The sequence below is a fragment of the Sitophilus oryzae genome, unplaced genomic scaffold (assembly GCF_002938485.1).
Source record: "Sitophilus oryzae breed Bouriz unplaced genomic scaffold, Soryzae_2.0 scaffold_1512_pilon_pilon, whole genome shotgun sequence".
Classification (NCBI taxonomy): domain Eukaryota; kingdom Metazoa; phylum Arthropoda; class Insecta; order Coleoptera; family Curculionidae; genus Sitophilus; species Sitophilus oryzae.
Window position 1 is genome coordinate 1,226,843 of NW_022146184.1, and position 27,408 is coordinate 1,254,250.

Sequence of the window (27,408 nt, forward strand, 5' to 3'; positions counted from 1 at the left end):
TCCAGTCGTATCCTCAAAAATGTCTATCACTTCGTCAAGAAGAGGAAAATAACCTATTTGGGACACATACTACAAGGAGAACGCTATCGCTTTCAGCGTCTGATTCTCCAGGGTAAAAGAGAGGGGGGCAAAAGGTGAATAGGCCGAAGGAAGCTATCCTGGCTGAGAAATATTCGTCACTGGACAAGGATACACGACTTCCAAGCACTCCAAGTCGCTGCAATAAATAGAACCATCTGATGAGGAAGAAAAAGATGAACGCCTACGCAGGAATCTGCACGGCACCTTAAGAAGAAGTTTGGAAGAATTAACTCTAGCGGGAATACACTGCATACGGTACGCAGATGAGATAGTCATCATTGCACGAAGGCACCCTGTGTGATATTATCCAAAGAGGACTCCGCATCGCTGAGAGATGGTGCAGGACTATCAGGAGTATTAACTCAGATAAAACCGCAGTAGTGCCATTCACCTGAAAGCAAAGTTTGAAAAACTTGAAAAGAATCCATCTAGATGGAAAGGAAATACTGCCATCACAGGAAGTGAAATATCTGGGAATAACCCTGGATAGTAAACTTCTCTGGAACAGGCATATTAAGAACATTACCAGCAAAGCCACAAAGGTTCTCATGATATGCAGACGACTGGCGGGAAATAGGTGGGGCTGCGCCCCTAACATTTTGCGCTGGATGTATACCATGATAGTAAGACCCATGATTACTTATGGAGCAGTTGCTTGGTATACAAAACTAGAGCAACGTACAGCAAGGCAAAACCTGTGCAAAGTTCAGAGACTGGCATGTATCTGCATCACAGGTGCCATGAAAACATGTCCAACAGCAGCAATGGAGGTCATTCTAGACCTAACACCACTGCATATTGTCGTCGGTAGTTATGCCAATGCGACAATGATTAGAATAGTTACTGACGGAAACAGTACTGGGAGAATTTTCAGGTCAGGAGCTTGAAACACCCTCAAAAAGAAAATTCCACTTCTCCAACTCCCAGTGGATGACATACCAAGAATTTACAACTTTGAGAAACACCTCACTGTAGTACTGAGTAATAAAAAGGATTGGAAGAAAGAAACGCTTACTCAGCATATAAAAGACCATACCATCACGTGGTATACTGATGCTTCCAAAACCAAAGCAGGGATAGGAGTATTTGGGCCGAAAACTGAATACTCCGAACCAATGGGCATCTACCCCAGTATTCTTCAGGCAGAAATTTGTGCTATCGAAAGATGCGTACAATTTATCTCCGATAGTCAAGCAGCACTTAACGCGATCAACTCAGTAACCATCAATTCGAAGTTGGTCAAGGAATGCCTAGAGAAGCTCAACAAATTAGGCAAAGAAAATAAAGTCCTCCTACTCTGGGTGCCTGCTCACCAAGGGATAGAAGGCAATGAAAAAACAAATGATCTAGCTAGAAAAGGAGCGAACACTCCACTAACTGGACCAGAACCGTTCTATTTTCCAAACGGGAACCAACTGAAAGCGGAACTGAAGAATCTGGGAGACTCCATCCATAACTTGGAATGGGTGTCCTCCAACTGTCTAAGACACTCGAAAAAGTTCCTCAGAACTTATGACCGAGAAAAATCAAAGGTTTTCCTTGATTTAAGTAAAAACAATCTTCGGATTGTCACGGGGTTTCTAACAGGACACTGTCTCCTCAACGAACACCTCAGTAGGCTGAAACTGAGAAACAACGGCGAATGCAGATTTTGTGGGGAAAATGGGGAAACACCAGAACACCTTATCACTGAGTGCGTCGACGACCATTCGTGCCATGAACCTTGGTATGTCTGATGTCGAAGTTGGAGAGTTGGCCTATGTGGAGCCGTCTCAGATACTGGCTTTTCTTAAAGCCCTGAGACTGTATGATGAGATATAACTCGTTATAACTCAAGAAAGGGGAACACACAATAGATCTATAAGGTCGCGGTGATTAACTCCCCTCCTAAACATTCTACATTCTACATTCTAAGAAGAAGTTTATTTTTGCCCAATAATGATCATAATTGAATTAGTAAAACATCTATTGATTATAAATGCATAAAAAACATACATGATGATAGTCATTATTAGTAGCATATCAGATTAAGAATATAAAGCTGCCTATTTCATTTAAAGAAATATATATTTGTTTATTAGTGTTTTCCTTTTGTTTTTCAAATACATTCCTTTTATTTCAAGCCTTTCGCTTTTCATATTGAAATTCAATGCTTAATGATTTATTATACTGTCACTTTGATTAAAGTAAATTATTATGTTTATTAAGTCGATTTTAATCGAATAGGATCAGTACTGACAATTGAAATAAATATCAAATTTATTAGGAAAATATTTTTATTCCGGAATTAATCTTTCTTTTTAATAAATAGATAAATACAATAGTATTGAATGTCTTCCAAAATAAAAAATAATAGATACAAGGGTATCCCGGTGAATTTTGTCTAGTGACGAATGGTTTTTGTAATGTTCTGGAATTGATATGCCTTTATTAGATTCCTTCAAAGGTCACAGAGATTCTAGAAAAAGAATTCAACGTTTAGTTAAATATATGACCATTTTATGTATTTCATATTCATATTTTTCTCGATCTTAAAACTGGAGTCAGCCTGAACCAGACAATTTTTCTATACAGGATATACAGGATTTGCAGGTTTTCTATATCGTATAATTCTTTATAGTTAAAATAAATAAATAAATCGACAATAATTCTTTTTAGTTAAATAGAGTCGCCTCGTCTAACGTCGCTAAGCTTCGGTGATCTATAGGGAAGTAGTGAGGGGCAAAACTGTTATTTTTAGATAACAGATGAAAATGTTATAGTTATTTATAAAAAACAGCTTAAAAATAACAAGTTTCTTTATTTTACTGCTAAATATCTGAAAGAGTATGAGGCGGTCACCGCCAGGCGTATTAACGCAGTTGCAAGTTGCAACAATGACGTGCTCGGTGGTAGTATTTCCAGGGTGTCAAAACATTTCTAAATATCGATTGTTATCTAAAATACCTCTCTAAAAACGGTGGTTGTTTACAAATAAGCGCTGTTTACAAATTGCGATATAAAAAAGCCAAAATTCCGCCACTGGTCTATACCTATAAATTCCGATCTACCTACGCCCTGCCCCTCGATCCGCGTAGATCCTGAATTGCGTAGCAGTGTACAGGGTGCATCTCACTCGACGGGCGAGAAGCTCTTAGTTATGATTTTACCATTTGCGGTCAAAAAATGGCAATATAAGAAAATGTGTAGTATATTCTTCATAAGTAAACCAACTACACACTAGAGTCCGAATTAATTTTACACTTAAACTAGCGTGTACCCGCGACTTCGTTCACGTCGTATTAATAATTTGTAATGGTGATGATAAAGCAAAACAAGAATTCCCATTAACATACAAACTGGACAAAATTTTCTCACATTTGCCAAAAATAAGCTTTAAACGTCGAGCAGTTTAAGCAGAATCGTGGTTAATCAATTACTCAACTTTTTGGAACACCCTGTATGATTTTTTAAAAAAATTCAAAATATGTAAAAAAACAAAATAAATTACGCGTGTCCAGGCGTTTTACCGAAAGACTAACCGTTTTTTAAATAACAAATATTGTAATATTTTACGCTAGGGCGTTTTTACCCTATTGGAATTTGAGATTCGAGAAACCCCTCCTTATCGAACCTCAACCCCACAGTCAATCCGTTTGCCAAAAATCAGCTTTAAACGTCAAGCAGTTTAAGCAGAATAGTGATTATACAATGGTCATATTTTATGAAACACCCTGTATATATTTTTAAAAAATCTTAAAATACGTAAAAGAACATAATAAAATATACGTGTTTTAAGGGTTTTTCCGAAAAACACACCGGTTTTTAAATAAAAAATATTCTAATATTTGAGGGTAGTTTCACCCCCTTAGAATTCGAGTTTCGAAAAATCCCTTCTTATCGAACCTCTACACCCTAAAGTCAATCCATTTTCCAAAAATCAGCTTTTTGCGTCAAGGGCTTTAAGCAGGATCGTGATTAATCAATGACCAGATTTTTCAAAACACCCTGTATACATTTTTAAAAAATCTTAAAATATTCTGAAAATTTTTCAGAATAAATAAATACCTAAATATTGAAACTTAATAAGTAAGTACTGAAACATACAGCGCCATAATATCTCGACCCCCGCCCGTTATGCTCGTAACAGGTTGAAAAACAATGTGTCTAAAACAACTGATGCGTTATTCTCCAACCTGTTTCAAACCTCCATCGACAATCGACCGATGCAGCAGCATTCCTTTCCCACTCCGATTATCTCGACCGCCGCCCTGTTATGCTCGTAACAGGTTGGAAAACAACGTATCTAAAATGACTGCTTCTCCAACCCGTTGCGAGCATCCATCGACAATCGACCGATGCAGCAGCGTTTCTTTCCCACTCCTGTTATCTCGACCGCCAGGCGTTCTGCCCGCAACTGTTTCAAAAAACCTGCTTCTTTTATATCCTGTTATTTTTAAGCTGTTGTAAGCCCAATACGACCTTTGACGGCATCGACCGAAGCAGCTACGTTCGCCGTAGCGCATTCCCCACTCCGTTGTCCGTTGTCTCGCCGCCTGTATCGATCATAGACTTAAAATAAAATATAGACTGAGCATCTCATTCATAAATAGCTGGAACATGCGGTCAGACACTGTCTTGTTATTGTTGTGTTATTGTTTAAGGTTATAACGAGTGAGACCCGAGCGATAGATAGGTTGTCTCTGTCGTAACGGTCGTTCCCTGACGACTCTGCCGAGAAACACAACACTGTCTTTCGTTTCTCGAGTACACCTGAACTCTCCGTATCATAGCCGGGTAATTTTTTTTATTTTAATGAAGCTATAATTAAATTAAAAATATATCGTATTTAAACTTTTTTATATTTTATTAAGATTTAGGACAGGTTTTTTAAATAAAAGTTTAGAAAAAATAATTTAGAGTCCAAAAAAGGATAAAAATAATAAAATACAAGTTATAGAAGAAATTTTATAATCGAAATTAGGTAATTTTTGAAATTAATAATAAATTAATAATTTTAGTCAAACATTTACAACCCCTAATATTAATCAAAACAGGATCTATTCCACAGATATAATAGAATCGGCGACAGGGAGAGGAAAAAAAATATGATTGTTGTAATTTTTTTTCTGGTTAAGTGATGTCTTATTATGTAAATTAGAGAAAACATAAACCTGTTCCATTAAAGCAAGGAAGGTGATAGGAAGCGGATATAATAAAAAACTACATTTATTTAACTCGGTTCTGTCTTTATTATACCGGGTGCGTCTCAAAAGTGGCTCATCCCCATAATTTTTTTATATTTTCAAATAAAAAAACAAGATTTAGTATGTTAGTATATGAAATAAATTAGGATTGATTGACGCATTCAATTGTTTTTGGTCACTTCCTGTTTCACCGGAAATGACTATAACTTTTTTTTCGATAGAAAATGACACTCTGAATAGAATGACATATCATATGTCAACTTTTGACATTTTCGCATATGGTTTAATTGTAATTGTAACACGCGGTTCATAACGACAATTTGACTCGAAATACCAAGTGTGTGGTATCAATATATTCATAAAAAAATGCTTTTTCCAAATATGCTAATGAGTCACCCTTGTTCCATTTGAAAAAATTGACATATGTATGATTAAAAATACGATTTGTACATCTTTTAACCGACCTAGACAAGACACGAAACCTATTAGACGATCAAAACTATTTTCCAAGGCTCCTTGATTAAAACTTAGTGGATTGAAAAAACTGGATTGAAATTTAAAATAGGATATGTTTTTAAGCGACAATGTCAAAAGTTGACATATGATATGTCATTCTATTCAGAGTGTCATTTTTAGCGAATAAAGTAGCAATATACCGAGGGTGCCTTTAAAAATCAAAAAGATGTAATCATTTCGGTGAAACAGGAAGAGACCAAAAACAATTGAATACGTCAATAAATCCTAATTTATGTCATATACCTACTAATATACAAATCTGTTTTTTTTTTATCTGAAAAAATAAAAAAAGTTATAGGGTTGAGCCACTTTGAGAGACGACCCGGTATATTAAAAAATATTGTTTCATAATGTAATATCATTTTAAAATTCTTGTATGTTATTTTAGATTCTGAAGATAATTTTAGAATAAACCGGAATATATTTTTAATAAAAACATTATTAATTATTAACAGGGTTATAATTATGATTTTGTTACAATGTAAGTAAGTAAATAATGTAATGTAAAAAAGAAAAATTCAGATTTTACATTTTACTAAAATATTATCTAAATAAGCGCCTTTCTACAACAACGCCACTGACTGCCAATGGGTAAATTGAGAGTTGCCTACCGGTCAAAAGTCGTTTCAAGACTTAAATGGATTATTTAAGTCAAATTTCTTGCAAATTTGGCACTGGCGAACCATATTTTATAGTTTTTGAACAGAAAAAGTCAATAAAATTAAGGACTACAAGCTAAGGACTAACTTAAGGACTACAAGCTAAGAAAATGCGTTAATACAGCCGGAGAGAGAGCGGCAACAAAGCTTTACCGCACACGTGCGACACGTACTACAAGGTAATATATGAATGAATAGGCTCCCTCGCCTCTAATCGTTGTTGTCATATTGTAAAGAACTTATCCTTATTAAACAGTATCCGACTTATAATTTAGTAGTATAAGGACTATTTAATACATCTATGGAATATTAAAACCTACTTTATTAAACTGTAGTATTAATATCTCAATATATGTGTATAACAAGAAAAAAAATATTGATAATATTAAAGACGTGACAACATAGGCTGGATGAGGAAGGCTCGGTCGACTGTACCCAGAAGTAAACATGTGTACAAAAAAGGTTGTTTGTCCGCGTTGAGATGTAAATAGTGTAGTCTATATTTTATTTTAAGTCTATGGTATCGATGGTTGACGAAATAACATGTTTTCCATCCATACTAGTTGTTTTTTGGAATTGCTTCGAGCAGCATAGAATTTCGTTGCGGTGCAGAGCGCCGACTTCGTTTATCGTTTCACGAGCGGCCGATCTCTACGTGTCGTTATTTTATATCTGTTATTTTTTAGAAGTAGTAACGGTTGCGTTATGTTATTTATGAATAATTGTTATAAAATAACAGATAGTTAAATAACAACAGTGTTTCGACATAGCTGGGCCGTTGTCCCGGGACAGTGTGAATATTATTAAAACCCCTAAAAAAATCTGTTCCGGACTTAAAACTTTACGTTCCGAAAACAATATGTGTATTATAATGTGCACAGACCTTTAAGATTAAGATCAGAACTATGACTAGCCATAAAAATTTAGTCTCTAAATACATTAATAATCCTAGAAAAAAATAGTTCAAATTATATCAAAATGTCTATGTTTACTTATTTATAAAAAAATATCGATTACTTTTCGCTCCATCAAACTAATCTTATCTAAAACAATACTGTAAATGATCTGCGTGTATCTTTCAAGCCTTAGATGCGCAAATTCTCAGGAGTAGTTCATAAACGAATCATAGCGAAAAATAAACGTTATCTGCCTAATTTTATCAAATGATATTGGCAAAATACTCATCGAGATTACATTTTTTGAGATAATTCTTTGTTAACAAAAAAATGATAAGAGATCGATGGGATTACCTATTAATGCATGGAAAAATATTATTTTATATGATTTTGCTATTTAGATTTATCGAACTTACGAAGCGTTGAAGTGTTAACTGAGTTATTGAAACGTAAAATTTGTAACAAGTGTATGTGATTTATAAAAGTTTGCAGTGTGTTTTTTTTGCTGGAAGTAATATAGTTGGATGTAACATCAATTTTGTAGTGTTTCAGGCATGGGATTCCCATGGTTTGTCCTCATTTTGCCCATAGTTTTACAACTTCAAGCGGGTAAGTAAATTACAGAACTATAGAAAAAATGTTTAAAGTGGTTCGGGTTCTAAAATAATTGCGCTACGCTACAGTTTTCTATTTCAAAAAGTTGCATCCATATCCATACCTATAATAGTTTAGAAGGCAGTTAATTTTTTTTGTACTTATTTTCCCAGTGGGAGCTTTATATTCTAAATCTGATATGCTACTAATAATGACTATCATCATGTATGTTTTTATGCATTTATAATCAATAGATGTTTTACTAATTCAATTATGATCATTATTGGGCCAAAATAAACTTCTTCTTAGAATGTAGAATGTAGAATGTTTAGGAGGGGAGTTATTCACCGCGACCTTATAGATCTATTGTGTGTTCCCCTTTCTTGAGTTATAACTCATCATACAGTCTCAGGACTTTAAGAAAAGCCAATATCTTAGACGGCTCCACAGAGGCCAGCTCTCCATCCTCGACATCAGACGTACCAAGGTTCATGGCACGAATGGTCGTCGTCTCGGCGCACTCAGTGATAAGGTGTTCTGGTGTTTCCCCATTTTCCCCACATAATCTGCATTCGCCGTTGTTTCTCAGTTTCAGCCTACTGAGGTGTTCGTTGAGGAGACCGTGTCCTGTTAGAAACCCCGTGACAATCCGAAGATTGTTTTTAATTAACCAAGGAAAACCTTTGATTTTTCTCGTTCATAAGTTTTGAGGAACTTTTTCGAGTGTCCTAGACCGTTGGAGGACACCCATTCCAAGTTATGGATGGAGTCTTCCAGATTCTTCAGTTCCGCTTTCAGTTGGTTCCCGTTTGGAAAACAGAACGGTTCTGGTCCAGTTAGTGGAGTGTTCGCTCCTTTTCTAGCTAGATCATTTGCTTTTTCATTGCCTTCTATCCCTTGGTGAGCAGGCACCCAGAGAAGGAGGACTTTATTTTCTTTGCCTAATTTGTTGAGCTTCTCTAGGCATTCCTTGACCAACTTCGAATTGATGTTTACTGAGTTGATCGCGTTAAGTGCTGCTTGACTATCGGATAGGATGGCAATTTCCTGTTTTCGATAGTTCCTATCTAAGATAAATTGTACGCATCTTTCGATAGCGCAAATTTCTGCCTGAAGGATACTGGGGTAGGTGCCCATTGGTTCGGAGTATTCAGTTTTCGGCCCAAATACTCCTATCCCTGTCCCTGCTTTGGTTTTGGAAGCATCAGTATACCACGTGCACCAAAAAACTGTACTTTTAAATGACAATTTGTGAGTCTGGCTAAAATTTTCGGATCCGTTTTCTGAATGAAATAAAAAAAAAGTTCACTTATTTTCTCTTTGGCAATCAAGTTCGATGGCTGAAGATTACATAGAAAATTCAATTGAACAGAAAACCGAAATAGCAAAAGGAATCATGGACAGAAAGATACGCCAAATAAGAAATTGAACAAAATATAACCCAAGTTTTTTTATTCTAGGAGCTACAGGATGCCCGACGCACTATTGCCGGACCCTGTAATGTATTGTCATGGCACATGGCACACTATAGATTGAGATTTGAAATACAATTAAGGTCTTAATTAAAAGTTGACATGCGATGTGTCATTTTATTTGGAAAATCATTTTGTATGAAACAAAATAAAAAATACCGTTAGAACTATATAAATAATAATCAAAAATTTTAGTCTTTTCCGGTGCAACAAGAAGTGATCGAAAGTAATTTCAAACACCAGTTAATTCTGATTTAAGTATATCCTCTACTAACATACCAAATCTCGTAATTTTATCTGGAAAAAAAAATAAAAAACCTAATTAGGCTTAAAGTAATTTAAAAATAAAAATAATTAAATTTATGCCATTATATCTGTATGTATGTATCAGTTAAAAATAGATTTTTAGTGAAATTCTTTTTTTTTATAGTTTCAGCTCAATCGTACGATATTAGTGCAGGATCAAGAGTTATTAATTGTACATATATAACAGGCGATAATCAACGATATCTTATTTATATGTGGGAAAATAACCAAAATGTTTCAGAAAACAGCAAGTATCAACTTTTTATTATTAATGATGGTAAGTAATTATTTTACCTTTTATAACACCACTCAAGTTTCAAAATGGTATATATCGGGTGTTCCAGGCTGAGCATTTGTATTGACTAAGAGTGGGCCCCATGGGACTTTCTACTGCGACCGCGAGCCTTTTAACGTAGGCCGTTATGCCCGAGGGTGATATGTCTCCTAAGGTCTGATAGGTCTAGCATGGGTTTGCCGAACATCTAAAACCTGGTTCAGCCCCCAGCGAGACAGGTACACATAACGTGCTTCATTGTTTCGTCATCTTTCATACAGAGTCGGCATTCGGCGTCTTCCACAGTCCGATCATCTGGAAGTGTGATCTCAGCCAGCAGTGGCCCGAGTACACTGCAGTGAGTGTAAGCGCTCCATTCGTACCAGCCTTTAGGAGTTCTCCTGTTCTATGTTTGGATGGCCCTGCTAGGATTTTCTTGGCATGTTTCATTCCGGGACTGTCATTCCAGTCCCGGAACGTCGCACCCCTAACCCATTCACAGAGCCTGCCTCTTGCGAGATTTTTTGGAACGCTAAGTGTCGGTTCTGGGCCCACGAATGGCGAACCTGCACCAATTTTGGCGAGGGAATCAGCACGTTCATATCCCTCTATGCCGACATGTCCCGGTATCCATATTAGCGACACTCTGTTCCTATCTCCTAATAAATTGAGTAGTTCCTTACAATGAAAAATCGTCATAGACGTGCTTTTCGTTGCCTCAAGTGCTTTCAACGCGGCTTGACTATTCGAAAATATGCATATTGTTTTCCCGGTGTATTGCTGTTCTACCAGCGGTTGCACACAGGTTTCAATAGCATATAGCTCAGCTTGAAAAATTGTGGTGTGTTTTCCAAGACTGTGATAGATCTCAGTCTTCGGAATGCTGCAGTAAATTCCTGCGCCAGATCCTTTTTCGTTTTTGGATTCGTCCGTGTCCAGTACATTCCCGCATGTAATAAACCGTTTCTCGGCTTATCCCATTCGTCCCTATTCGGAAACAGGATGTTGTAGGTGCGTGTCAAGAGTTGGACTGGTGGTGTGAGATCCGAGACCATTTCCAGAATCTTCCGAATTTTCCACAATCACATCCGAGTGTAGTTCGTCTACTAGTCGGTTTTGTATAGGCTGAGCCTATATTAGACGATTTTGGAAAACTACATCTAGACCGAATATTTTTTGCATATCATTAGTTTACGAGATATTTCGATTAAAAATATTTTCAATATGGCGGTGCTTCAAGGTATACTACTACAACTCTTTTATTTTAAATAGGTATCCCCATTTTTTATTCCGTACTTAAAATCTCAGAAAATTCAAAAACACGTCAATTTTGTTTGTGAGGGGGAGAACTTTTGCCCTAAAAATGATTGCAAAATCTCAACCCTTTTAGCGGGGGTGTCATCCCCCAATTTTTTTCAAATGGGAAGTTGGGTCAAGTGGTACGGCAATGAAAAGGACTTTCTCTAGACTTTCCGGCTTCGTTTTTGAAAATCGGTTGAGTCATTGAGAAAATATGAAGGATTGAAATGTGAAAGATTTATTTAAACATTTATCAGAGTAAATGATAAGGATAAATTCCTTACGCATTTTTTCACTTGCCACAAGGTTGAACAATCAGGAGCGGTAATTGCTAGATAGCTGTTCTGTGACTTATGCGTTGAAGTTCTTCTCAATATCGTTAAATTTTTTAACAATTATTATGGTATACTCACTTGCCGAAAAGGTAGATATAATCGAACTTTATTTTAAAAATAATGAATGTGGCAATCGGGTTGCGCAGATATTCAATGAACGCCATCCTGACAACCACCTTTATGGCAAAATTGTTCGCGAGTTAGTAGCAAAATTTCGCCAAACTGGTTCTGTTATGAATAAAAAGAGGCAGAGGGAAAATCCTGTAGTAAATGAAGCTATGGAGTTATTCGTATTGAGCCAAGTTGCCATGGTTAGTACGCTGAGTACAAGAAAATTAACCAATAAGACCGGCGTGAATCGTACAAGTGTCCAAAGGATATTAAAAAAAGCAAGTTCCACCAGTACAAAATTCAGTTGGTACAAGAACTCAACGAAGACGATGCAATTTTGTGAAACTATGAGTGAACGAGTGGCGAATGATAATAATTTCCTATTTAATGTGTGTTTTTTGGATGAGTGTACTTTCTTTTTGAACGGTGTAGTTAATAGACACAACTATATGTAAAAAAACCTATGCTGGGCTGAAGACAACCCCAGGGTTTTTCACGAGGTGCACACACAAAACCCTCAGAAATTGAACATGTGGGCTGGCATTTTTGAAAATTCTATTCTGGGTGAGTTTAACGATATTGAGAAGAATTTCAACGCACAAGTCACAGACCAGCTATCTAGCAACTACCGCACCTGATCGTTCAACCTTGTGACAAGTGAAAAAATGCATAAACATTTAGAAATAACAAGAAATAAACTCAAATTGGTCGAAAGAATTTATCCTTATCATTTACTCTGATAAATGTTTAAATAAACTTAACAAATTTCAATCCTTTATATTTCCTCAATGACTCGACCGATTTTCAAAAACGAGGCGGGGAAATATAGAGAATAGAAAGCTCTTTTCATTGCGGCGCAACTTGATCCCCCTTCCCATTTGAAAAAAGTTGGGGGATGACACCCCCTCTCAGAGGGTTTAAGATTTTGCAATCATTTTTGGGGCAAAAGTTGTCCCCCTCACAAACAAAATTGACGTGTTTTAGGATTTTTTGAAAAAAAGAATACCCTAGCCGTTATGCCTTGCGGAACGTTTTCGATGGGCCACCCTGTATAATATTGGCCGTAGCTGTCATAGCACTGAGCGATTAAAAATGATCTCAAATCATTTTTTTCAACAAAACCCCACTTTTTTTATTTCACTAGTATAAATGTCTTCCAATACGTTACTTTTGATTATTTAAACATATTCCTATTCTTAAAATAAATCAGTTTTAAGTTATTTAAGATTTACTTTCAAAGCGTATTTTTTTTTATTTAAAAAAGTACCTTATGACTTTAAATGTCAAGTCGACAAAAAATCTACGATCAAGATACTGTAGTTCTCTAGAAACTTCTAATACACACCCAACCTGGGACACCCTGTGTATCAACAGATCAGATGGTCAACAGTTAAATATTTTTTATGATTTAGTTTCAAAAACTATTGTAATTCCTTTTCAAACAATTGGCAATGTGAAAATGGCTTACATGATTAATTTTCACATTTACAGCAACAGCTAGTCCAAGTGTATCATTCCTGGATACTAACGCCAAATTTCAGTATAATTTAGAGGCGGTAGACTCCAAGTACGAATTTTATTCAACGCAGACATTTGACTATGAAAATAATCAGAAATTATTTATGTTGCTGATTGGTACCGATATTGTTGAGATTAACGTTCTGAATTACGACGATGAACAACCAACGCTAACTTCCCCAATGTGTTCATTAAAGGTAAGGATATATTTTCAATTTGCTTATAAAAGGAAAGACATTTTATATAAATACTAGCGTGTACCAGCGACTTCGTTCGCGTCGAATTAATCATTTGTAATGGTGATGATAAAGCAAAGCAACAATTTCCATTAACTTACAAACTGGATAAAATTTTCTCACATTTATGTCAGCATGAGAAAAAACAATATAGCAATATTATTATATAACTTGGTAATATTTGAGGGGTAGTTTCATCTCGTTGGAATTTGATTTTCGAAAAATCCGTTTGCCAAAAATAAGCTTTTTACGTCAAGCAGTTTAAGCAGAATCGTTGTTAAGAAATTACCCAACTTTTTGGAACACCCTGTATGATTTTTTAAAAAATTTCAAAATATGTAAAAATAACAAATAAGTTATGCTTGTCCAAGCGTTTTCCCGAAAGACTAACCGTTTTTTAAATAACAAATATTGTAATATTTGAGGGGCGTATTCACTCTCTTGGAATTTGAGATTCGAGAAACCCCTCATTATCGAACCTCTACAGTCCACAGTCAATCCGTTTGCCAAAAATCCGATTTAAACGTCAAGCAGTTTAAGCAGAACGTGATTACTCAATAGTCACATTTTATGAAACACCCTGTATAAATTTATAAAAAATCTTTAAATATGTAAAAAAACAAAATAAAATATACGTGTTTAAGGGTTTTTTTTTAAACTTGGCGGCTTTTTAAATAAAAAATATTGTAATATTTGAGGGATAGTTTCACCCCCTTAGAGTTCGAGTTTCAAAAAATCCCTTCTTATCGAACCTCTTCACCCTAAAGTCAATCTGTTTTCCAAAAATCAGCTTTTTACGTCAAGCGCTTTAAGCAGGATCGTGATTAATCAATGACCAGATTTTTCGAAACACCCTGTATACATTTTTAAAGAATCTTAAAATATGTAAAAAAACAAAATAAAATATACGTGTTAACTACCGTATGATCGAAAAAAAATGGCGTCCAGTTGGCTGGGAAATGAAGATCGCTGTCATTTTAAGTGTAAATTTATATGGGAAATGTCATCGATCGTCATTTCCCAGCCAACTGGACGCCGTTTTTTCTCGATCATACGGTATTATAAATTTAAATAAAGTCCATCAAGTAATGTCAATTTTGAAAATAGCAACTAACTGTCACTAGCAAATTGCCGTGGCGACACCAGCCATCTTGATTGCCATTTTATTGATAAATCGCTTTTTATTCAAAATCTGAGCCAAATAGATATAGGAAACCGTAATATAGTTTGAAAGAGCATTTAAATCTGCTTCGACTTATTTAAAAAAAATACATAGTGTTTCATTTGAAATAACGAAGTTTTTTATGTAAAATAGGCCAGCAATTTTTGATACCCCTGTATACATTTAAGGAAGCAATAACATTTTTTAGTAAAGTTTATTTCTCTGGCTTCAAAGTCAGCAGAAGAATTAACTCGGAAAAGTAATATACAGGTTGTTGACAAACTTTTTTATTAGCATGCATATTTAAATATCTTTAAATATCTGATATAATAAATGCCTTATTTTATGTCCAAGAATCCAAAAATTAAATCAAATACAGGGTGTTCCGTAAGAAAAAATATAACTTTGGTATGGATCTTAGTTCTGACACACCCTGTACATTTGAAAATAATTTTAAATTATGCATATTGCCACTCTACATATACCCATAAAAAATTTGGTTTCTACATCTTTCCGTTTTCGTACAATCAACGAGGCAATGAGGCCATTTTAAAAAAAATTATACGGCCAAATACGGCGGGTTTTGCAACTTGATGCTTTCTTCACACAGAAACTAGCGAGATACAGGCGATAAGCAAAATTTGACGTAAGGAGAAATCAAATCAGCTTTGTCACGAATTCGCCTATTAGGTTGCGTATCTTCCCTATTTCCCCCTTTCAATCAGCGCTTTTAATTAAAGAATCCCTCCAGAAGAGAAGTCACTTTTTTGAAACAGAACAACTAATCCTGTATGCATAGCACATTCATTATATGTACCGCACTATCAAAAGGTTTAATGATCCAACCAATCTATGACTTTTAAAAGAGAAATATCAGACATATAATACAATTATTAAGCTGTAATCCCGTATATAAATTTGTCACCATAGAATGCATGCGCACCATCATAAATCTCACTGATAATATTGTTCTATTATTATTAGAAAATAATTGATTTTTTTATCTAGGAACTTTTCGATTATGATATACATAATACAACTTGCAATGCCACACTGACAGATACGGACGGTTGGGTTGGACAAACCACATTTAAGATAATCAACAGTAGAGATGACACGACAAATGAACTGGTAAGCAAAATATTTTCATATGTATGATTATTAATAATATTCTTTTTTAACTAAGAATAAAAACTAAATTATTATTTCAACTTCAATACCCATCTAAAATATTCTGGTCATTATGTAGTGAAAGTCTACTATTAGTACTTAGAGTACATATGTCACCGGATTGGCTTTACTAGAGGGAAAACTTTTTTATTGACATTTTGAGAAAAATGCATTCTTCATAAACATTTTTGCTTGTTCTAAAATAGTTAATTCCGTTTATACTTTTCCAAATTTCCATCCTGTTTTTGGAATAATTAAAAAAACATGAAAATATTATTGATTTTATTCTTTAATAGATTGATATTGATAGAATTTTAATTAACGTCATATATAGAAAAAATTTAAAGATATATAAAATCTTTAAATTTTTTCTTCTTCTTCTTTCTTCTCAAACTCTCCTTTTCAAGAGAGAGTTGCGTTGCCTAGGCTGCCAGGACCATTCTGACAAAGTACTTTTCTGCTTTTCTTTTTTCTTCTTTTTTTGGGGTGGTCACGTTTTATGAACTTTCCCCGATTTATCTTTCTTAACGACTAACAATTATTGAGGCTATTAAACAGGTTGCTTTAAGCTCTACAACTATTCAGTTATGCATGCATTCTACGAGCACTAAGCAGCTCTAAATTCCAATAATTACTATGCATTTCAAGAAAATATGATTATGACATTTCAAATTTGCGGCTAGTTTTTTTTTCTTGATTATAAAGTTAATGTTAGGCTTGTTATTAGAAAATATTTAGAGTTTTAAATTACTAACATTCAAAAACAAAGTGATTTGTTTTATGTGTTCTGTCTTGTTGAATTTGAAAAAGATGTCATGCAGTGAAATCGGTTTTTGCTCTATCCCATTGTCGAAATAGCAATATAAGATTTTTTGGTGATTATAATTATGTGGACAAGCAATTATTAAATGAAAGACATCAGGAACCTCTCCACACTGACACAAATTATCTCTATTAATTCTGATTTTATAGAGATGTGACGGGGATAAACAATGGTTTGATCTGAGTCGACACATGGTTGTTATTTGTTGCTTTGTCAAGGATTTGTATTGTTGGAACCATGGAGTCCTGTATGGCTGCTGAACTGTAGTGCAATATTCTTTCCCTTTTGTTCTACCAATTGCTACAAATCTTTCTTTCCATTTATTATATATGAATTCTTTCATTTTTGGTATATAGGTTTTATAATCTGCTTTGGGTGTTATTTTTAAATCAGCAAAAAATATGACGTTAGTTAAAATTCTATCAATAGTACGACAGCTAGCAAAAACAAGGAAAAACAAGTATTTTAAGACGTCTGACTCTTTGATATATCTTTTACTATGCTCTCTAGAACAGCATGCGGCCCGTCTGGCTGCCGGTAAACGTTGCGTTCCCTACTGCGCATTGAAAGAAGATCCAATATTTTTATTAGTCCTTTAAATTAGTATTGAATATAAATCGAGCATGTTTCCATAGCGCAGTGCGTAGAGTTTCAGACCACGAACCGAGGGCTCAGAGTTCGAATCCCGAGCAAACACTTTTTTATTTTATTTTCGTTTATATTCTGATAGTAAAGTATTAAATATTTGTTTTTTTTTTGAATCACCAGAATTATTTAATACTTTACTATCAGAATACAAACGAAAATAAAATAAAATAGTGTATTAAACAACGAGTTTTGAAAACGACGTTTTGCACACGAGTTTGACAGTTTGTTGGCTCGAGCCGCAGGCAAGAGCCACAAGTCGAACGAGTGTACAAAGAAGTTTTCGAACGAGTTTTTTACGCTATTGTTTCTACGACTATAAATTAGCAGCAGACTCACTCAGTTTTTGCCAGTTTTGTGAAATAATTTGCGATGTAATGATAACACTTTTCTAACGGCTGCGTTGCGTTTGGCGTTTCAGCTAAAGATTGGAGGTTAAAAATGTTAAAATTGGCACTTGTCGTGTGCAAAATGACACATGTCGTGCACTAAATCCTTAGCACACAACAGTGTGCAAAACGCCAAATTCAGATCGAGTTTTCCGTGTGTCACACTGCGTTTTCTAGGCTAGTCGTAGAAAAAAGTCTTACCCCTGACCCGGATTCGAACTCTGAATCCTCGGTTCATGGTCTGAAACTCTATGCACTGCGCTATGGAGACATGTTCGATTTATATTCAATACTAGAATTTATAGGACTAAATTTAAAAAAATAGAATCTTCTTCCGATGCGCAGTAGTGAGCGCAACGGGGATCGGCAGCCAGACGGCCAGCATGCTGTTCCAGAGAGCATAGTAAAAGATATATCAAAGAGCCAAACGTCTTAAAATACTTTCTCGAATACGTTGCTAGCTCTTAGACTACAATAGCAACCTATCAAAGAATGAAATCGAAATTATATTACCATAGAAACGCCTTTTAATTTCTAAGACTTAGAAAAAAATCCATATTTCCATATTTTTTTAATTTTCTCTAAAACGGTATGGAAATTTGGAAACGTATAAACGGGGTTAACCATTTTAGAACAAGCAAAACTTTTTATGAAGAATGATTTTTTCTCAATATGTCAATAATAAAAATGTTTTTCCTCTTGTCCAAACGCAAAGGAACATTTTTTCGTTAAATTTAAATTGTTATATTTCTTTTATTTTTAACTCTATTTTCATCAACTTTTTACATATCCAGCTTTAATTGGTTATAAAAACGTTTTTTTTTTGAAAGCCTACTTTCCATTAGGGTAGAGAGTACTACTATATTCGCTTGGAAAGGTTCCGATGCATCGATTTTATAGCATTAGCGAAATTAAGAGATTAATTTATTTAATTTTTTTTATATTTTATCATTTCACTAAAACTAAAATCGATGAATCGTAATCTTTTAACACGAATATCTTGCAAACCGTTCACCTTTTCGAACTAAAACGAAGAGCACCTGTTAAAAAAGTTCTACCTTTTTATTTCATTTGTTGAAGGATAAAAAAATACCACCAGTAGTACTCTCTACTCTAATGGAAAGTTACGGAATTTTTCACAACCGCCATTCGCTTTGGCATTAAAATTTGGGAAAGAGTACCAAATTTCTGGAAAAACGGTTTACCAAAAAATCTTAAAAATAAACAAAATATATTATTTTATTAAACCATTCGAGGGCTGTAACTTCTTCGGAAAGCATTTTAGGGCATATGTTCATAGGAACTTTTTGTTTTATTTTTATCTGTAGAATCTGTATAATCTCTGAAATTCTTATACAATAATAAACCGAATAAAGAAGTGTATTTAAATAATTAGCACCCTGTCTAATATAAAAGTGTCTATGTATTTTTTTAGGAACAGGAAGATAAGTTGTTCAATTTCTACATCGATACAAGTTTAGATTCGCCAGAGAATTATACTACCACCGTTTATATCACCACACTAAGGCAACTGGATTATGACACGAAAATTTTCTACTCGTTTAGTGTCCAGGCTAAAGTAAGCACCGAAATAATAAATATTTCTATAGTATTTCCGAAGTCAATTGGAAACACTAGGATACTTAATTCACTTGTCCAGACGACGCCAAAGACAGTGACGAAATTAAGAGTCCGAATCTATTACAATTGACTTCGGAAAAACTATATGAATGATAGAACTGATAAGCAGCTAAAGGCGATTATTTTTAAAACATAAAAATGGTCCTTTTTATGAAGTCATATATAAAATAATAATATTTGAAAACATATATTTGTGTCATATGTCGAAAATGACAGGCTTTAGAAAAAGACAGTCTCATTAAGAATGTGATTACCTATAACTCGGCTGTCCCAAAGAGAAACACAGTATATGCATTTTTTGTAATTATCATTTTTAACATATACAGGGTGGCGTCTCTCATACGCCGCGGAGGCTCCAAGGAGAACGACAGTTTGTATTGAAATGAAATTTTGTGAGCAACTCTCTATATTTTTAAAAAGTGCTCTGAGGTAACCTACATAGTTACCTCAGAGCACTTTTTAAAAATATAGAGAGTTCTACAGGGTGTCCCCAAAAAAAGTTATATATCAAAGTTGTGTTTTTTGTAATGAAACAGCCTATATATTAATTGATTTTCAAATTCTGGGATAAAAATAAAGGTGAGTTTTATAAGAGAAGTATATGACTAAAATGTATGGTTTTTAACATTTTCCAGAAATAAAGAACAATTTTTAAATTACAATAAAAGCTACCTAAATTGGAATTTACCCGGTATAGCCTAATATGTAGTTAAATTAACTATTGTACTTTAAATCAAATTAAAACTTATTTCAAAAAGTTATACAGGCCGGGACTAGACGCGAAAAACTAAAAACCATCGAATCTATTTTTCCAGGACATCTTGATTAAAAATTAGTGTTTATTAGTTATGACAATCTAGATTGTAATTTAAAATACGACTTTTTAAGCAAAAATGTGAAAAGTTGCCATATGATATGCCATTCTATTCAGAGTGTCATTTTCTATCAAATAAAGTAAAAAAGTACAGAGGTTGCCATTTAAAAATCAACAGTTGTAGTCATTTCCTGTGAAACAGGCAGTGGCCCAAAACAATAATTGGATAACTCAATCTATCCTAATTCATGTCATATACCAAGATACCAAATCTCGTTTATTATCAGAAGAAATAAGAAAGTTATAGGGGTGAACCATTCTTGAGAAACACCTTGTATATTTTGATCGTAGCTTTTGAAAATAATACCTTCTCTATAAAATAATAATACCAGAGAGAAAATTCAAGCGCAGTTTAGAAGAAAGAATAAAATGTTTCAATAGACGACAAAATTATACTCGCAACAATATCACAAATCGCAACTGCTAAAAATTCAAATTCGCAGATAGAAATCACGGTCCACGTTTACAAAATCACAATTACAGCAAAATTGCAAGTCGCAACAAAATCGCACATCGCAACAAAGTTGCAAATCGTAGCTATAATAGGTTATAAGGGTAATACGGATTGCCTAAATTGAAACTCGGCAAATAGGTGAAATCGCAGTCGCAGTTTCCTACGCGAGCCAATCGCAGACTGCGATTGCGATTTTAAAATCGGTGCGATTGAATCGCAGTTTGCAATTTTTTGCTCATCTCTAGTTACCATTGTCCCCATATTATGTTAAAAAAATGAAATAAAATTTAAAAACCAAAAACCTAATATATAGAACTTTCTCGGAAGCCTGAATCACCCTGTATAATAAATTCCCAATGAAATCAGGATAGAAAGTGTAATTAAAGTCTAAAAAATAAAGTTTCTTAAGTAATAACAGACTTACACTATAGGCCAGTAAGCGAGGATAAAAATAGGGTATTACCTCTGAATTCTTGACACCCGCACCGATTGACGTGAAATTTTAAGAGTGAATAGAGATATACATGTAAGAAACAAAAGTTCCATAGTAGCGATGTGTGCTTTCACCCTGGGGGTGAGTGCCACCCCTTCTCGGGGTGAAAAATAGATCACCCATTTTAGTTATAAAAATCAATAAAGGGATAAATTCTAACCAAAAAATATAACTATAACATTTTTTCAGAAAATTAATATTTTCCGAGTTATTTAGGATTGAAAATCTTGGTTTTTCATCTAAAAACTGTATATTTTTCTGCAATTTTTTACAAATAACTCGAAAATCTTGCGTTTTATCGCAAAACTTATATAAAGCAAAAATGAAGCCTTTGGAATAACAAATCGATTCGTTTTTTGTTGTTTACCATAGGTGTAGTAATAGCCGAGTTATCACTCTGTAAACTTGATTCTTTATTTTTCGAAAACTAAATTGCAACCGTAAAATATTGGTGAAAGAACACATTTTTTGAAAATGAATATGACCGTTTTTAAAGTGCTTGAAAAGACCTTTTAAATGTCTTTTTTTTAAAGGTCTTTTCAAGTTCGTAGCTCAAAATTTCGCGGAGTTATGATAAATATAAAATGGTCACGTCATTTTTTCCGAAAAAAATTAAAAACAAAATCTATGACTAAAATCATAAAAATAAAAACTATCTATTTGTAGGAAATTACTTGAGCTACAAATTAATTTATATAAAATCAGGTTTACATAATGATAACTCGGATATTACTACACCTACGGTAATCAACAATAAATGGATCGTTTAGTTATTCCAAAAGCTTCAGTTTTGCGATAAAACGCAAAGTTTCTTGCGATAAACACAAGGTTTGTTATTTATAAAAATTGGCAAAAATATGCAGCTTTTAGATGAAAAATCAACATTTTCAATCTTAAATAACTAGGAAAATATTAATTTTCTGAAAAAATGTTTTTGAACATTTTTTCCTTAGAATTCATCCCTTTGTTGATTTTTGTAGTTAAAATGGGTTACTTATTTTTCACCCCCGAGAAGGGGTGGTACTCACCCCCAGGGTGAAAGCACACATCGCTATTATGTAACTTTTGTTTCTTACATATATTTCTATTGACTGTTACAATTTCACGTCAATCGGTGCAGTTGTTCAGAATTCGGACCCTAAAACCCTCGTTTACTGGCCTACTAGAGATTAACATGAATTAATTGCAGGATGGTGCAGGTCATTCGACATTACCAAATGAAAACGTCACCTGTATCATTAATGTTGAAGATGTGAACAATAAACCACCAGAATTCACAGATTATTTCACAGCGAAACAGATTGTGGAAAAGACCGAATACGATGTAAGTTCATGTTATATTTAGTCAATATTTCTTATTATATTTTCACTAGTAATACCACTAGAGGTCAAATTATTTCAGGAAATTTTTTCGAGCTCATGAATATTTAATAAAAATTATCCCGAGTCGAAGACGAGAGATAATTTTCTAAGAATATTCGTGAGCGAGAAAAAATGTCCGGATTTAATTTGACCTCGTGTGGTGTTCGGTAAGAAAATTCCACACCAAATTGTGTTTGAAAATCAAATAATTAAAATGTATTTTTCGATTTTTGGTCGAATTGATTATTTACTTACTATGACAACTAAGTGACACCCAAACCAAAGAATATACCTAGCTAGAAAAAGAATGGACTCCATACTGGAAAATGGTCCTACAGATGTGGCGCCATCTATTGAGTAGGGCTTGTTTTAAATGGATCGAAGCGCGGGCTTTTTAAATCAGCGTATTTATTGAATTTTACTCTAAAATAATTAAATTTGACTATTACATCTTATTTTTTACACAAATTGAACAATACTAATAACAAGTATCGTTGTGATGTGTAAAAAAATAAGATTTAACAGTATAATTTATACAATTATTAAATAAAATTAAAGCCAAACATGTGAAATATTATTTATTAATTAAAGTCAAATATTTAAACATCGTTTATTATAATAAAACAAGACCAACGCATACGCCCAAAGTTTTGTAAATGGAGTAAATATAGTAATTAGGTACTTAAATGATAATGGTAAAAATAAAAGACTTACATTATATTTTTAGGGCCACAAACAAATGGAATTGTCTAATTAAAACACATATAACAAATTATAGTTCGAAAGTTCGAAAAACATTTTGATAATCATTTATTTGATAATATTATGATTGGCGCTATGACAATGACAATATTTTTTGAGAATTTGACAATAATATGACAATGGCCGTTGGAAACTATGGAAACTACAAAAAAATTCTGATTTAACGCCATCTGACAATAACTAGTAGCAACTTCTTAACCTAAAAATTAATTGCACTACCACCTAGTGGCTAGGGCTGGAACTATTTTATTTGAGATTTCCGTGGAAACGGTGGAACCGCTTTTGCTATTTCACTTTCCCGCCCCTGACCCAAACCTAAAAACTATTTCAAGCTGTTAAGCGGCACGGCTTAAAAAAAATGTTTCGCTCCGGTCATGAAAACAAAGAAAATATTCGCCAGGAGATTAAGCAGTTGACACCCGCCAATACTAGGAAATCGAAGTCAAGCGTATGGAAGCAGTTTACAAACTTTCATCTAAGCTTTGTAATTGAAATGTATCAAAATTATCATGTAAACAAATAAAAACCAGACTCTCAAAAAGATATTCTGTCACGGCTCAAGGAAAAAAGTTTCACTAAAATTTATCCGTTGCCATGGTGATTTGTCAAAAAACACGTTTTGATTGGTTAAAAATTACAGGTGTGGAATTTTCTAATTATAAAAATATAAAATAATACAGGGTGGCGCACCTCATTCGCCTCGGTTTGTTATGCGAAAACGGAAAGATGTAGGAACAAATATTTTATGGGCACATGTGGTGAGGCAATGTGCACAATTTAAAATTATTTTGAACTATACAGGGTATTTCAGAACTAAGATCCACACCAAAGTTATATTTCATCTTATGGAACACCCCGTATTTTATTTCATATTTGGATCCTTGGACACAAAATAAGGCATTTATTTTGTTTTTTGAGATATTTAAATATGCATGCTACAATAGAATAGATTATCAACGCCCTGTACATTACTTTTCAGAATTAATTCTTTTACTGAGCTTAAAGCTAGAGAAACAAACTTTAGTTAAAAATGTTATTGCTTCCTTAAATTTATACAGGGGTACCAAAAATTGCTGATCTATTTTAAATATTTATTTTACATGAAAACTTTATTCCAAATGCAACACACTGTATTTTTTAAAATAAATCGAAGCAGATTTAAATGTTCTTTCAAATTATATTAGGTTTTCCTATACCTATCTAGATCAGATTTTGAATAAAAAGCAATTTTTAAATAAAACGGTCACGGCAATTTTCTAGTGATAGTAACTATTTTTAAAATCGACATTAGTTTATGGACATTATTATTTAGATTTATAACAGTTTTCTTAAATTTACCCACAATAGTTTAATAAGTAAGTATTAATTATTTTATCAAGAAAAATAAAGCAGTATCTGCTGGCGGAACGAATGGATGATTTGTTACTAGTGATGGATATTATGTTACTAGTGATGTGATGAAAATTGCTTTTTAACCAAGGGCTTATGCTCAAAGATATGCAAATAGGAATTTTTTTCATAAGCGTTCCTTTGAAAAACTACTTGTCCTATTTCGCAGAGCTGGTAATGTGATTTATAAAAAACATGTTAGGTAGAAATATGTCGATGGAAGTGAAGAAAATGAATTTGCCGTAATTGGATGTTTTATAGAAAATCCATATATCTACAAATCGTCGTAAAATATATAAAAGAACTACTTCTTCGTCTTTCTTGTACATATTTAATAAATAATATTTATTAAACTATTGTAGGTAATTTAAATAAAACTAAACTGCTATATAAGTATAAATAAAGTCCATAAACTAATTTCCGTTTTGAAAATAGGTAATAACTGTCACTAGAAACTTGCCATGACGATATCAGCCCTCTTGGTTGCCATTTTATTGAAAAAATGCTCTTTATTCAAAATTTGAGCTAGAGAGGTATAAGAGACCCTAATATAGTTTGAAAGAGCATTTGAATCTGCTTCGATTTATTTTTAAAAAATACTGTGTTGTATTTGAAATAACGAAGGTTTTATATAAAATAAATGTTTAAAATAAACCAGCAATTTTTAATACCCCTGTATATATTAAACGAAGCAATCAAATTTTTCGGTAAAGTTTATTTCTCTGGCTTAAAAGTCTTCTGAAAAACAATGTACAGGGTGTTGACAATTTTTTTATTATAGCATGCATGTTTAAATATTTTTAAGTATCTCAAAAACCGATGCTTATAAGTATATTTAACCCTAATAATAAATGCTTTATTTTATGTCCACGGATCGAAATATAAAATAAAATACGGGGTGTGTTTCATAAGAAAAAATATAACTATGGTATGGATCTTACTTCTGAAACACTCTGTATATTTCAAAATAATTTTAAATTGTGCACATTGCCTCCCCACATATACCCCTAAAACCTGACACCCTATAAACGCTCTCCCACAAGTAAAAGAGCATACATCATATAACCATTTTTTCTATTTTCTAATCTTCACAATACAATAGGTCCACACAACGCTCAAGTAAATTTCCATTTAACAACTTGGGCTCCTCTACTACAGGGTGATTATTAAATAGGTGCATATATTTTTAGGGGTAGTACTATATTTCAACCCCAGAAACAAGCCTATGACGGTTTTTTAGCAAAAAAAATGAAAATTTGGTTTGGAAAAAAATATTAATATTATTAAATATAAAAAAATATATATAAAAAAATATATATATATATATATATATATATATATATATATATATATATATATATATATATATATATATATATATATATATATATATATATATATATATATATATATATATATATATATATATATATATATATATATATATATATATATATATATATATATATATATATATATATATATATATATATATATATATATATATATATATATATATATATATATATATATATATATCATAAATATATATAAATATATATAATAGTAAATCCACCAGTTGTCTCAAAGTTTAACCAAAAAATTATTTTTTTTTTCATTTTCAAAATAAAATTACTCGGTTATTTTGGACTAATTTTAAAAACGGTAAGGAGATAATATGTTTCTTTTATCGAGATCTATTAGTCCTAAAAATATTAGCACTAGTTTATTTAAGACTCACCCTGTATGAATAAAATATTATTTAAATATATATTTCTTGTTTATATTTTTAACAATGTTATGTTTTAGAACTTTAGTATAAAAGCTGTTGATGGTGACAAGGGTCGAAATCGTGACATACTTTACTTTGTCGAACCAGTAGATTCTAAAGAAGAAGAAGGTGAGTTGTTATTTATTCACGATTTGAGGAACAGACAATCTAGATGCATTTTATCCATTTTTTCGAATTTTGGCAAACAAAGAAAAACTGCTACGCATTTCGCAAAAAACTTACCCAAAAACTAGTGTACTTGAAAAATGGATAAAAAATCATAAAAATATTACATGAAACTACATGTGATAAATCTAGTTTTGATGATATCTGAAAAATTTGGGTAAAAAAACTGTTGCCTGTCCTTTAGACGTGAAATTTCTCTTTATTTTTCTGATACCACGTTCCTACAACTTCTTTCTTCTTAAGGGGCCGACTTCTTGCGAAGGTTGGCGACCATCATGACTAATTTTATTTTGTTGACTGCTGCCCTGAACAGGTCGTTTGATGTACAGTTGAACCATTCTCTGAGATGTTGATTCCCCGAAGCCACGACATCCGTCTTCTTCCTATGCTTCTCTTCCCTATTATTTTACCCTGGATAATTAGTTGTAGAAGCTTGTATCTTGTACCTCTCATTACGTGGCCCATATATTGGAGTTTTCTGATTTTCACCTCTTGGGACTTCTGTAAAGCCACATCTCGAAGGCATATATCTTTTTAAGCATTTGTTTTGTTAGAGTGGCAGCTTCTATACCATAGAGCATTATTGTAAATATGTAGCATCTTAGCATTCGTATTTTAAGGTGGTTACTTAAAGTTTTGCAACAAAAGAATTGCTTCATTTTAATAAAGGTGTTACGTACTATTTCAATTCTCGTTTTTAATTCTGATGAGTAATCATTGTTGTCGTTGATCAGGGTTCCTTGATATTTATATTTATAGACTCGCTCTATTATCTGATGGTTTACGATCAGTTGAGTATTTTGA

General features: G+C 33.2%; 1 protein-coding gene across 2 annotated transcripts in view; it reads left to right on the forward strand.

Annotated features, from left to right (window-relative positions):
• The first annotated feature begins 7,685 nt into the window (after positions 1-7,685).
• LOC115878456 (protocadherin Fat 4-like) overlaps positions 7,686-27,408 on the forward strand; it is a 77,793-nt gene continuing 58,070 nt past the window's right edge. Inside the window, exons 1-7 of one of the 2 annotated variants that reach the window (XM_030894972.1) lie at positions 7,686-7,947; positions 9,841-9,987; positions 13,221-13,444; positions 15,654-15,776; positions 19,108-19,251; positions 22,324-22,458; positions 26,457-26,547. In XM_030894972.1, the coding sequence (XP_030750832.1) occupies positions 7,893-7,947; positions 9,841-9,987; positions 13,221-13,444; positions 15,654-15,776; positions 19,108-19,251; positions 22,324-22,458; positions 26,457-26,547 (919 nt within the window). In that variant the 5' untranslated portion in view covers positions 7,686-7,892. Of the gene's footprint in view, positions 7,948-9,834; positions 9,988-13,220; positions 13,445-15,653; positions 15,777-19,107; positions 19,252-22,323; positions 22,459-26,456; positions 26,548-27,408 lie in introns of both variants that reach the window. The other variant, XM_030894971.1, reaches the window with a different exon arrangement.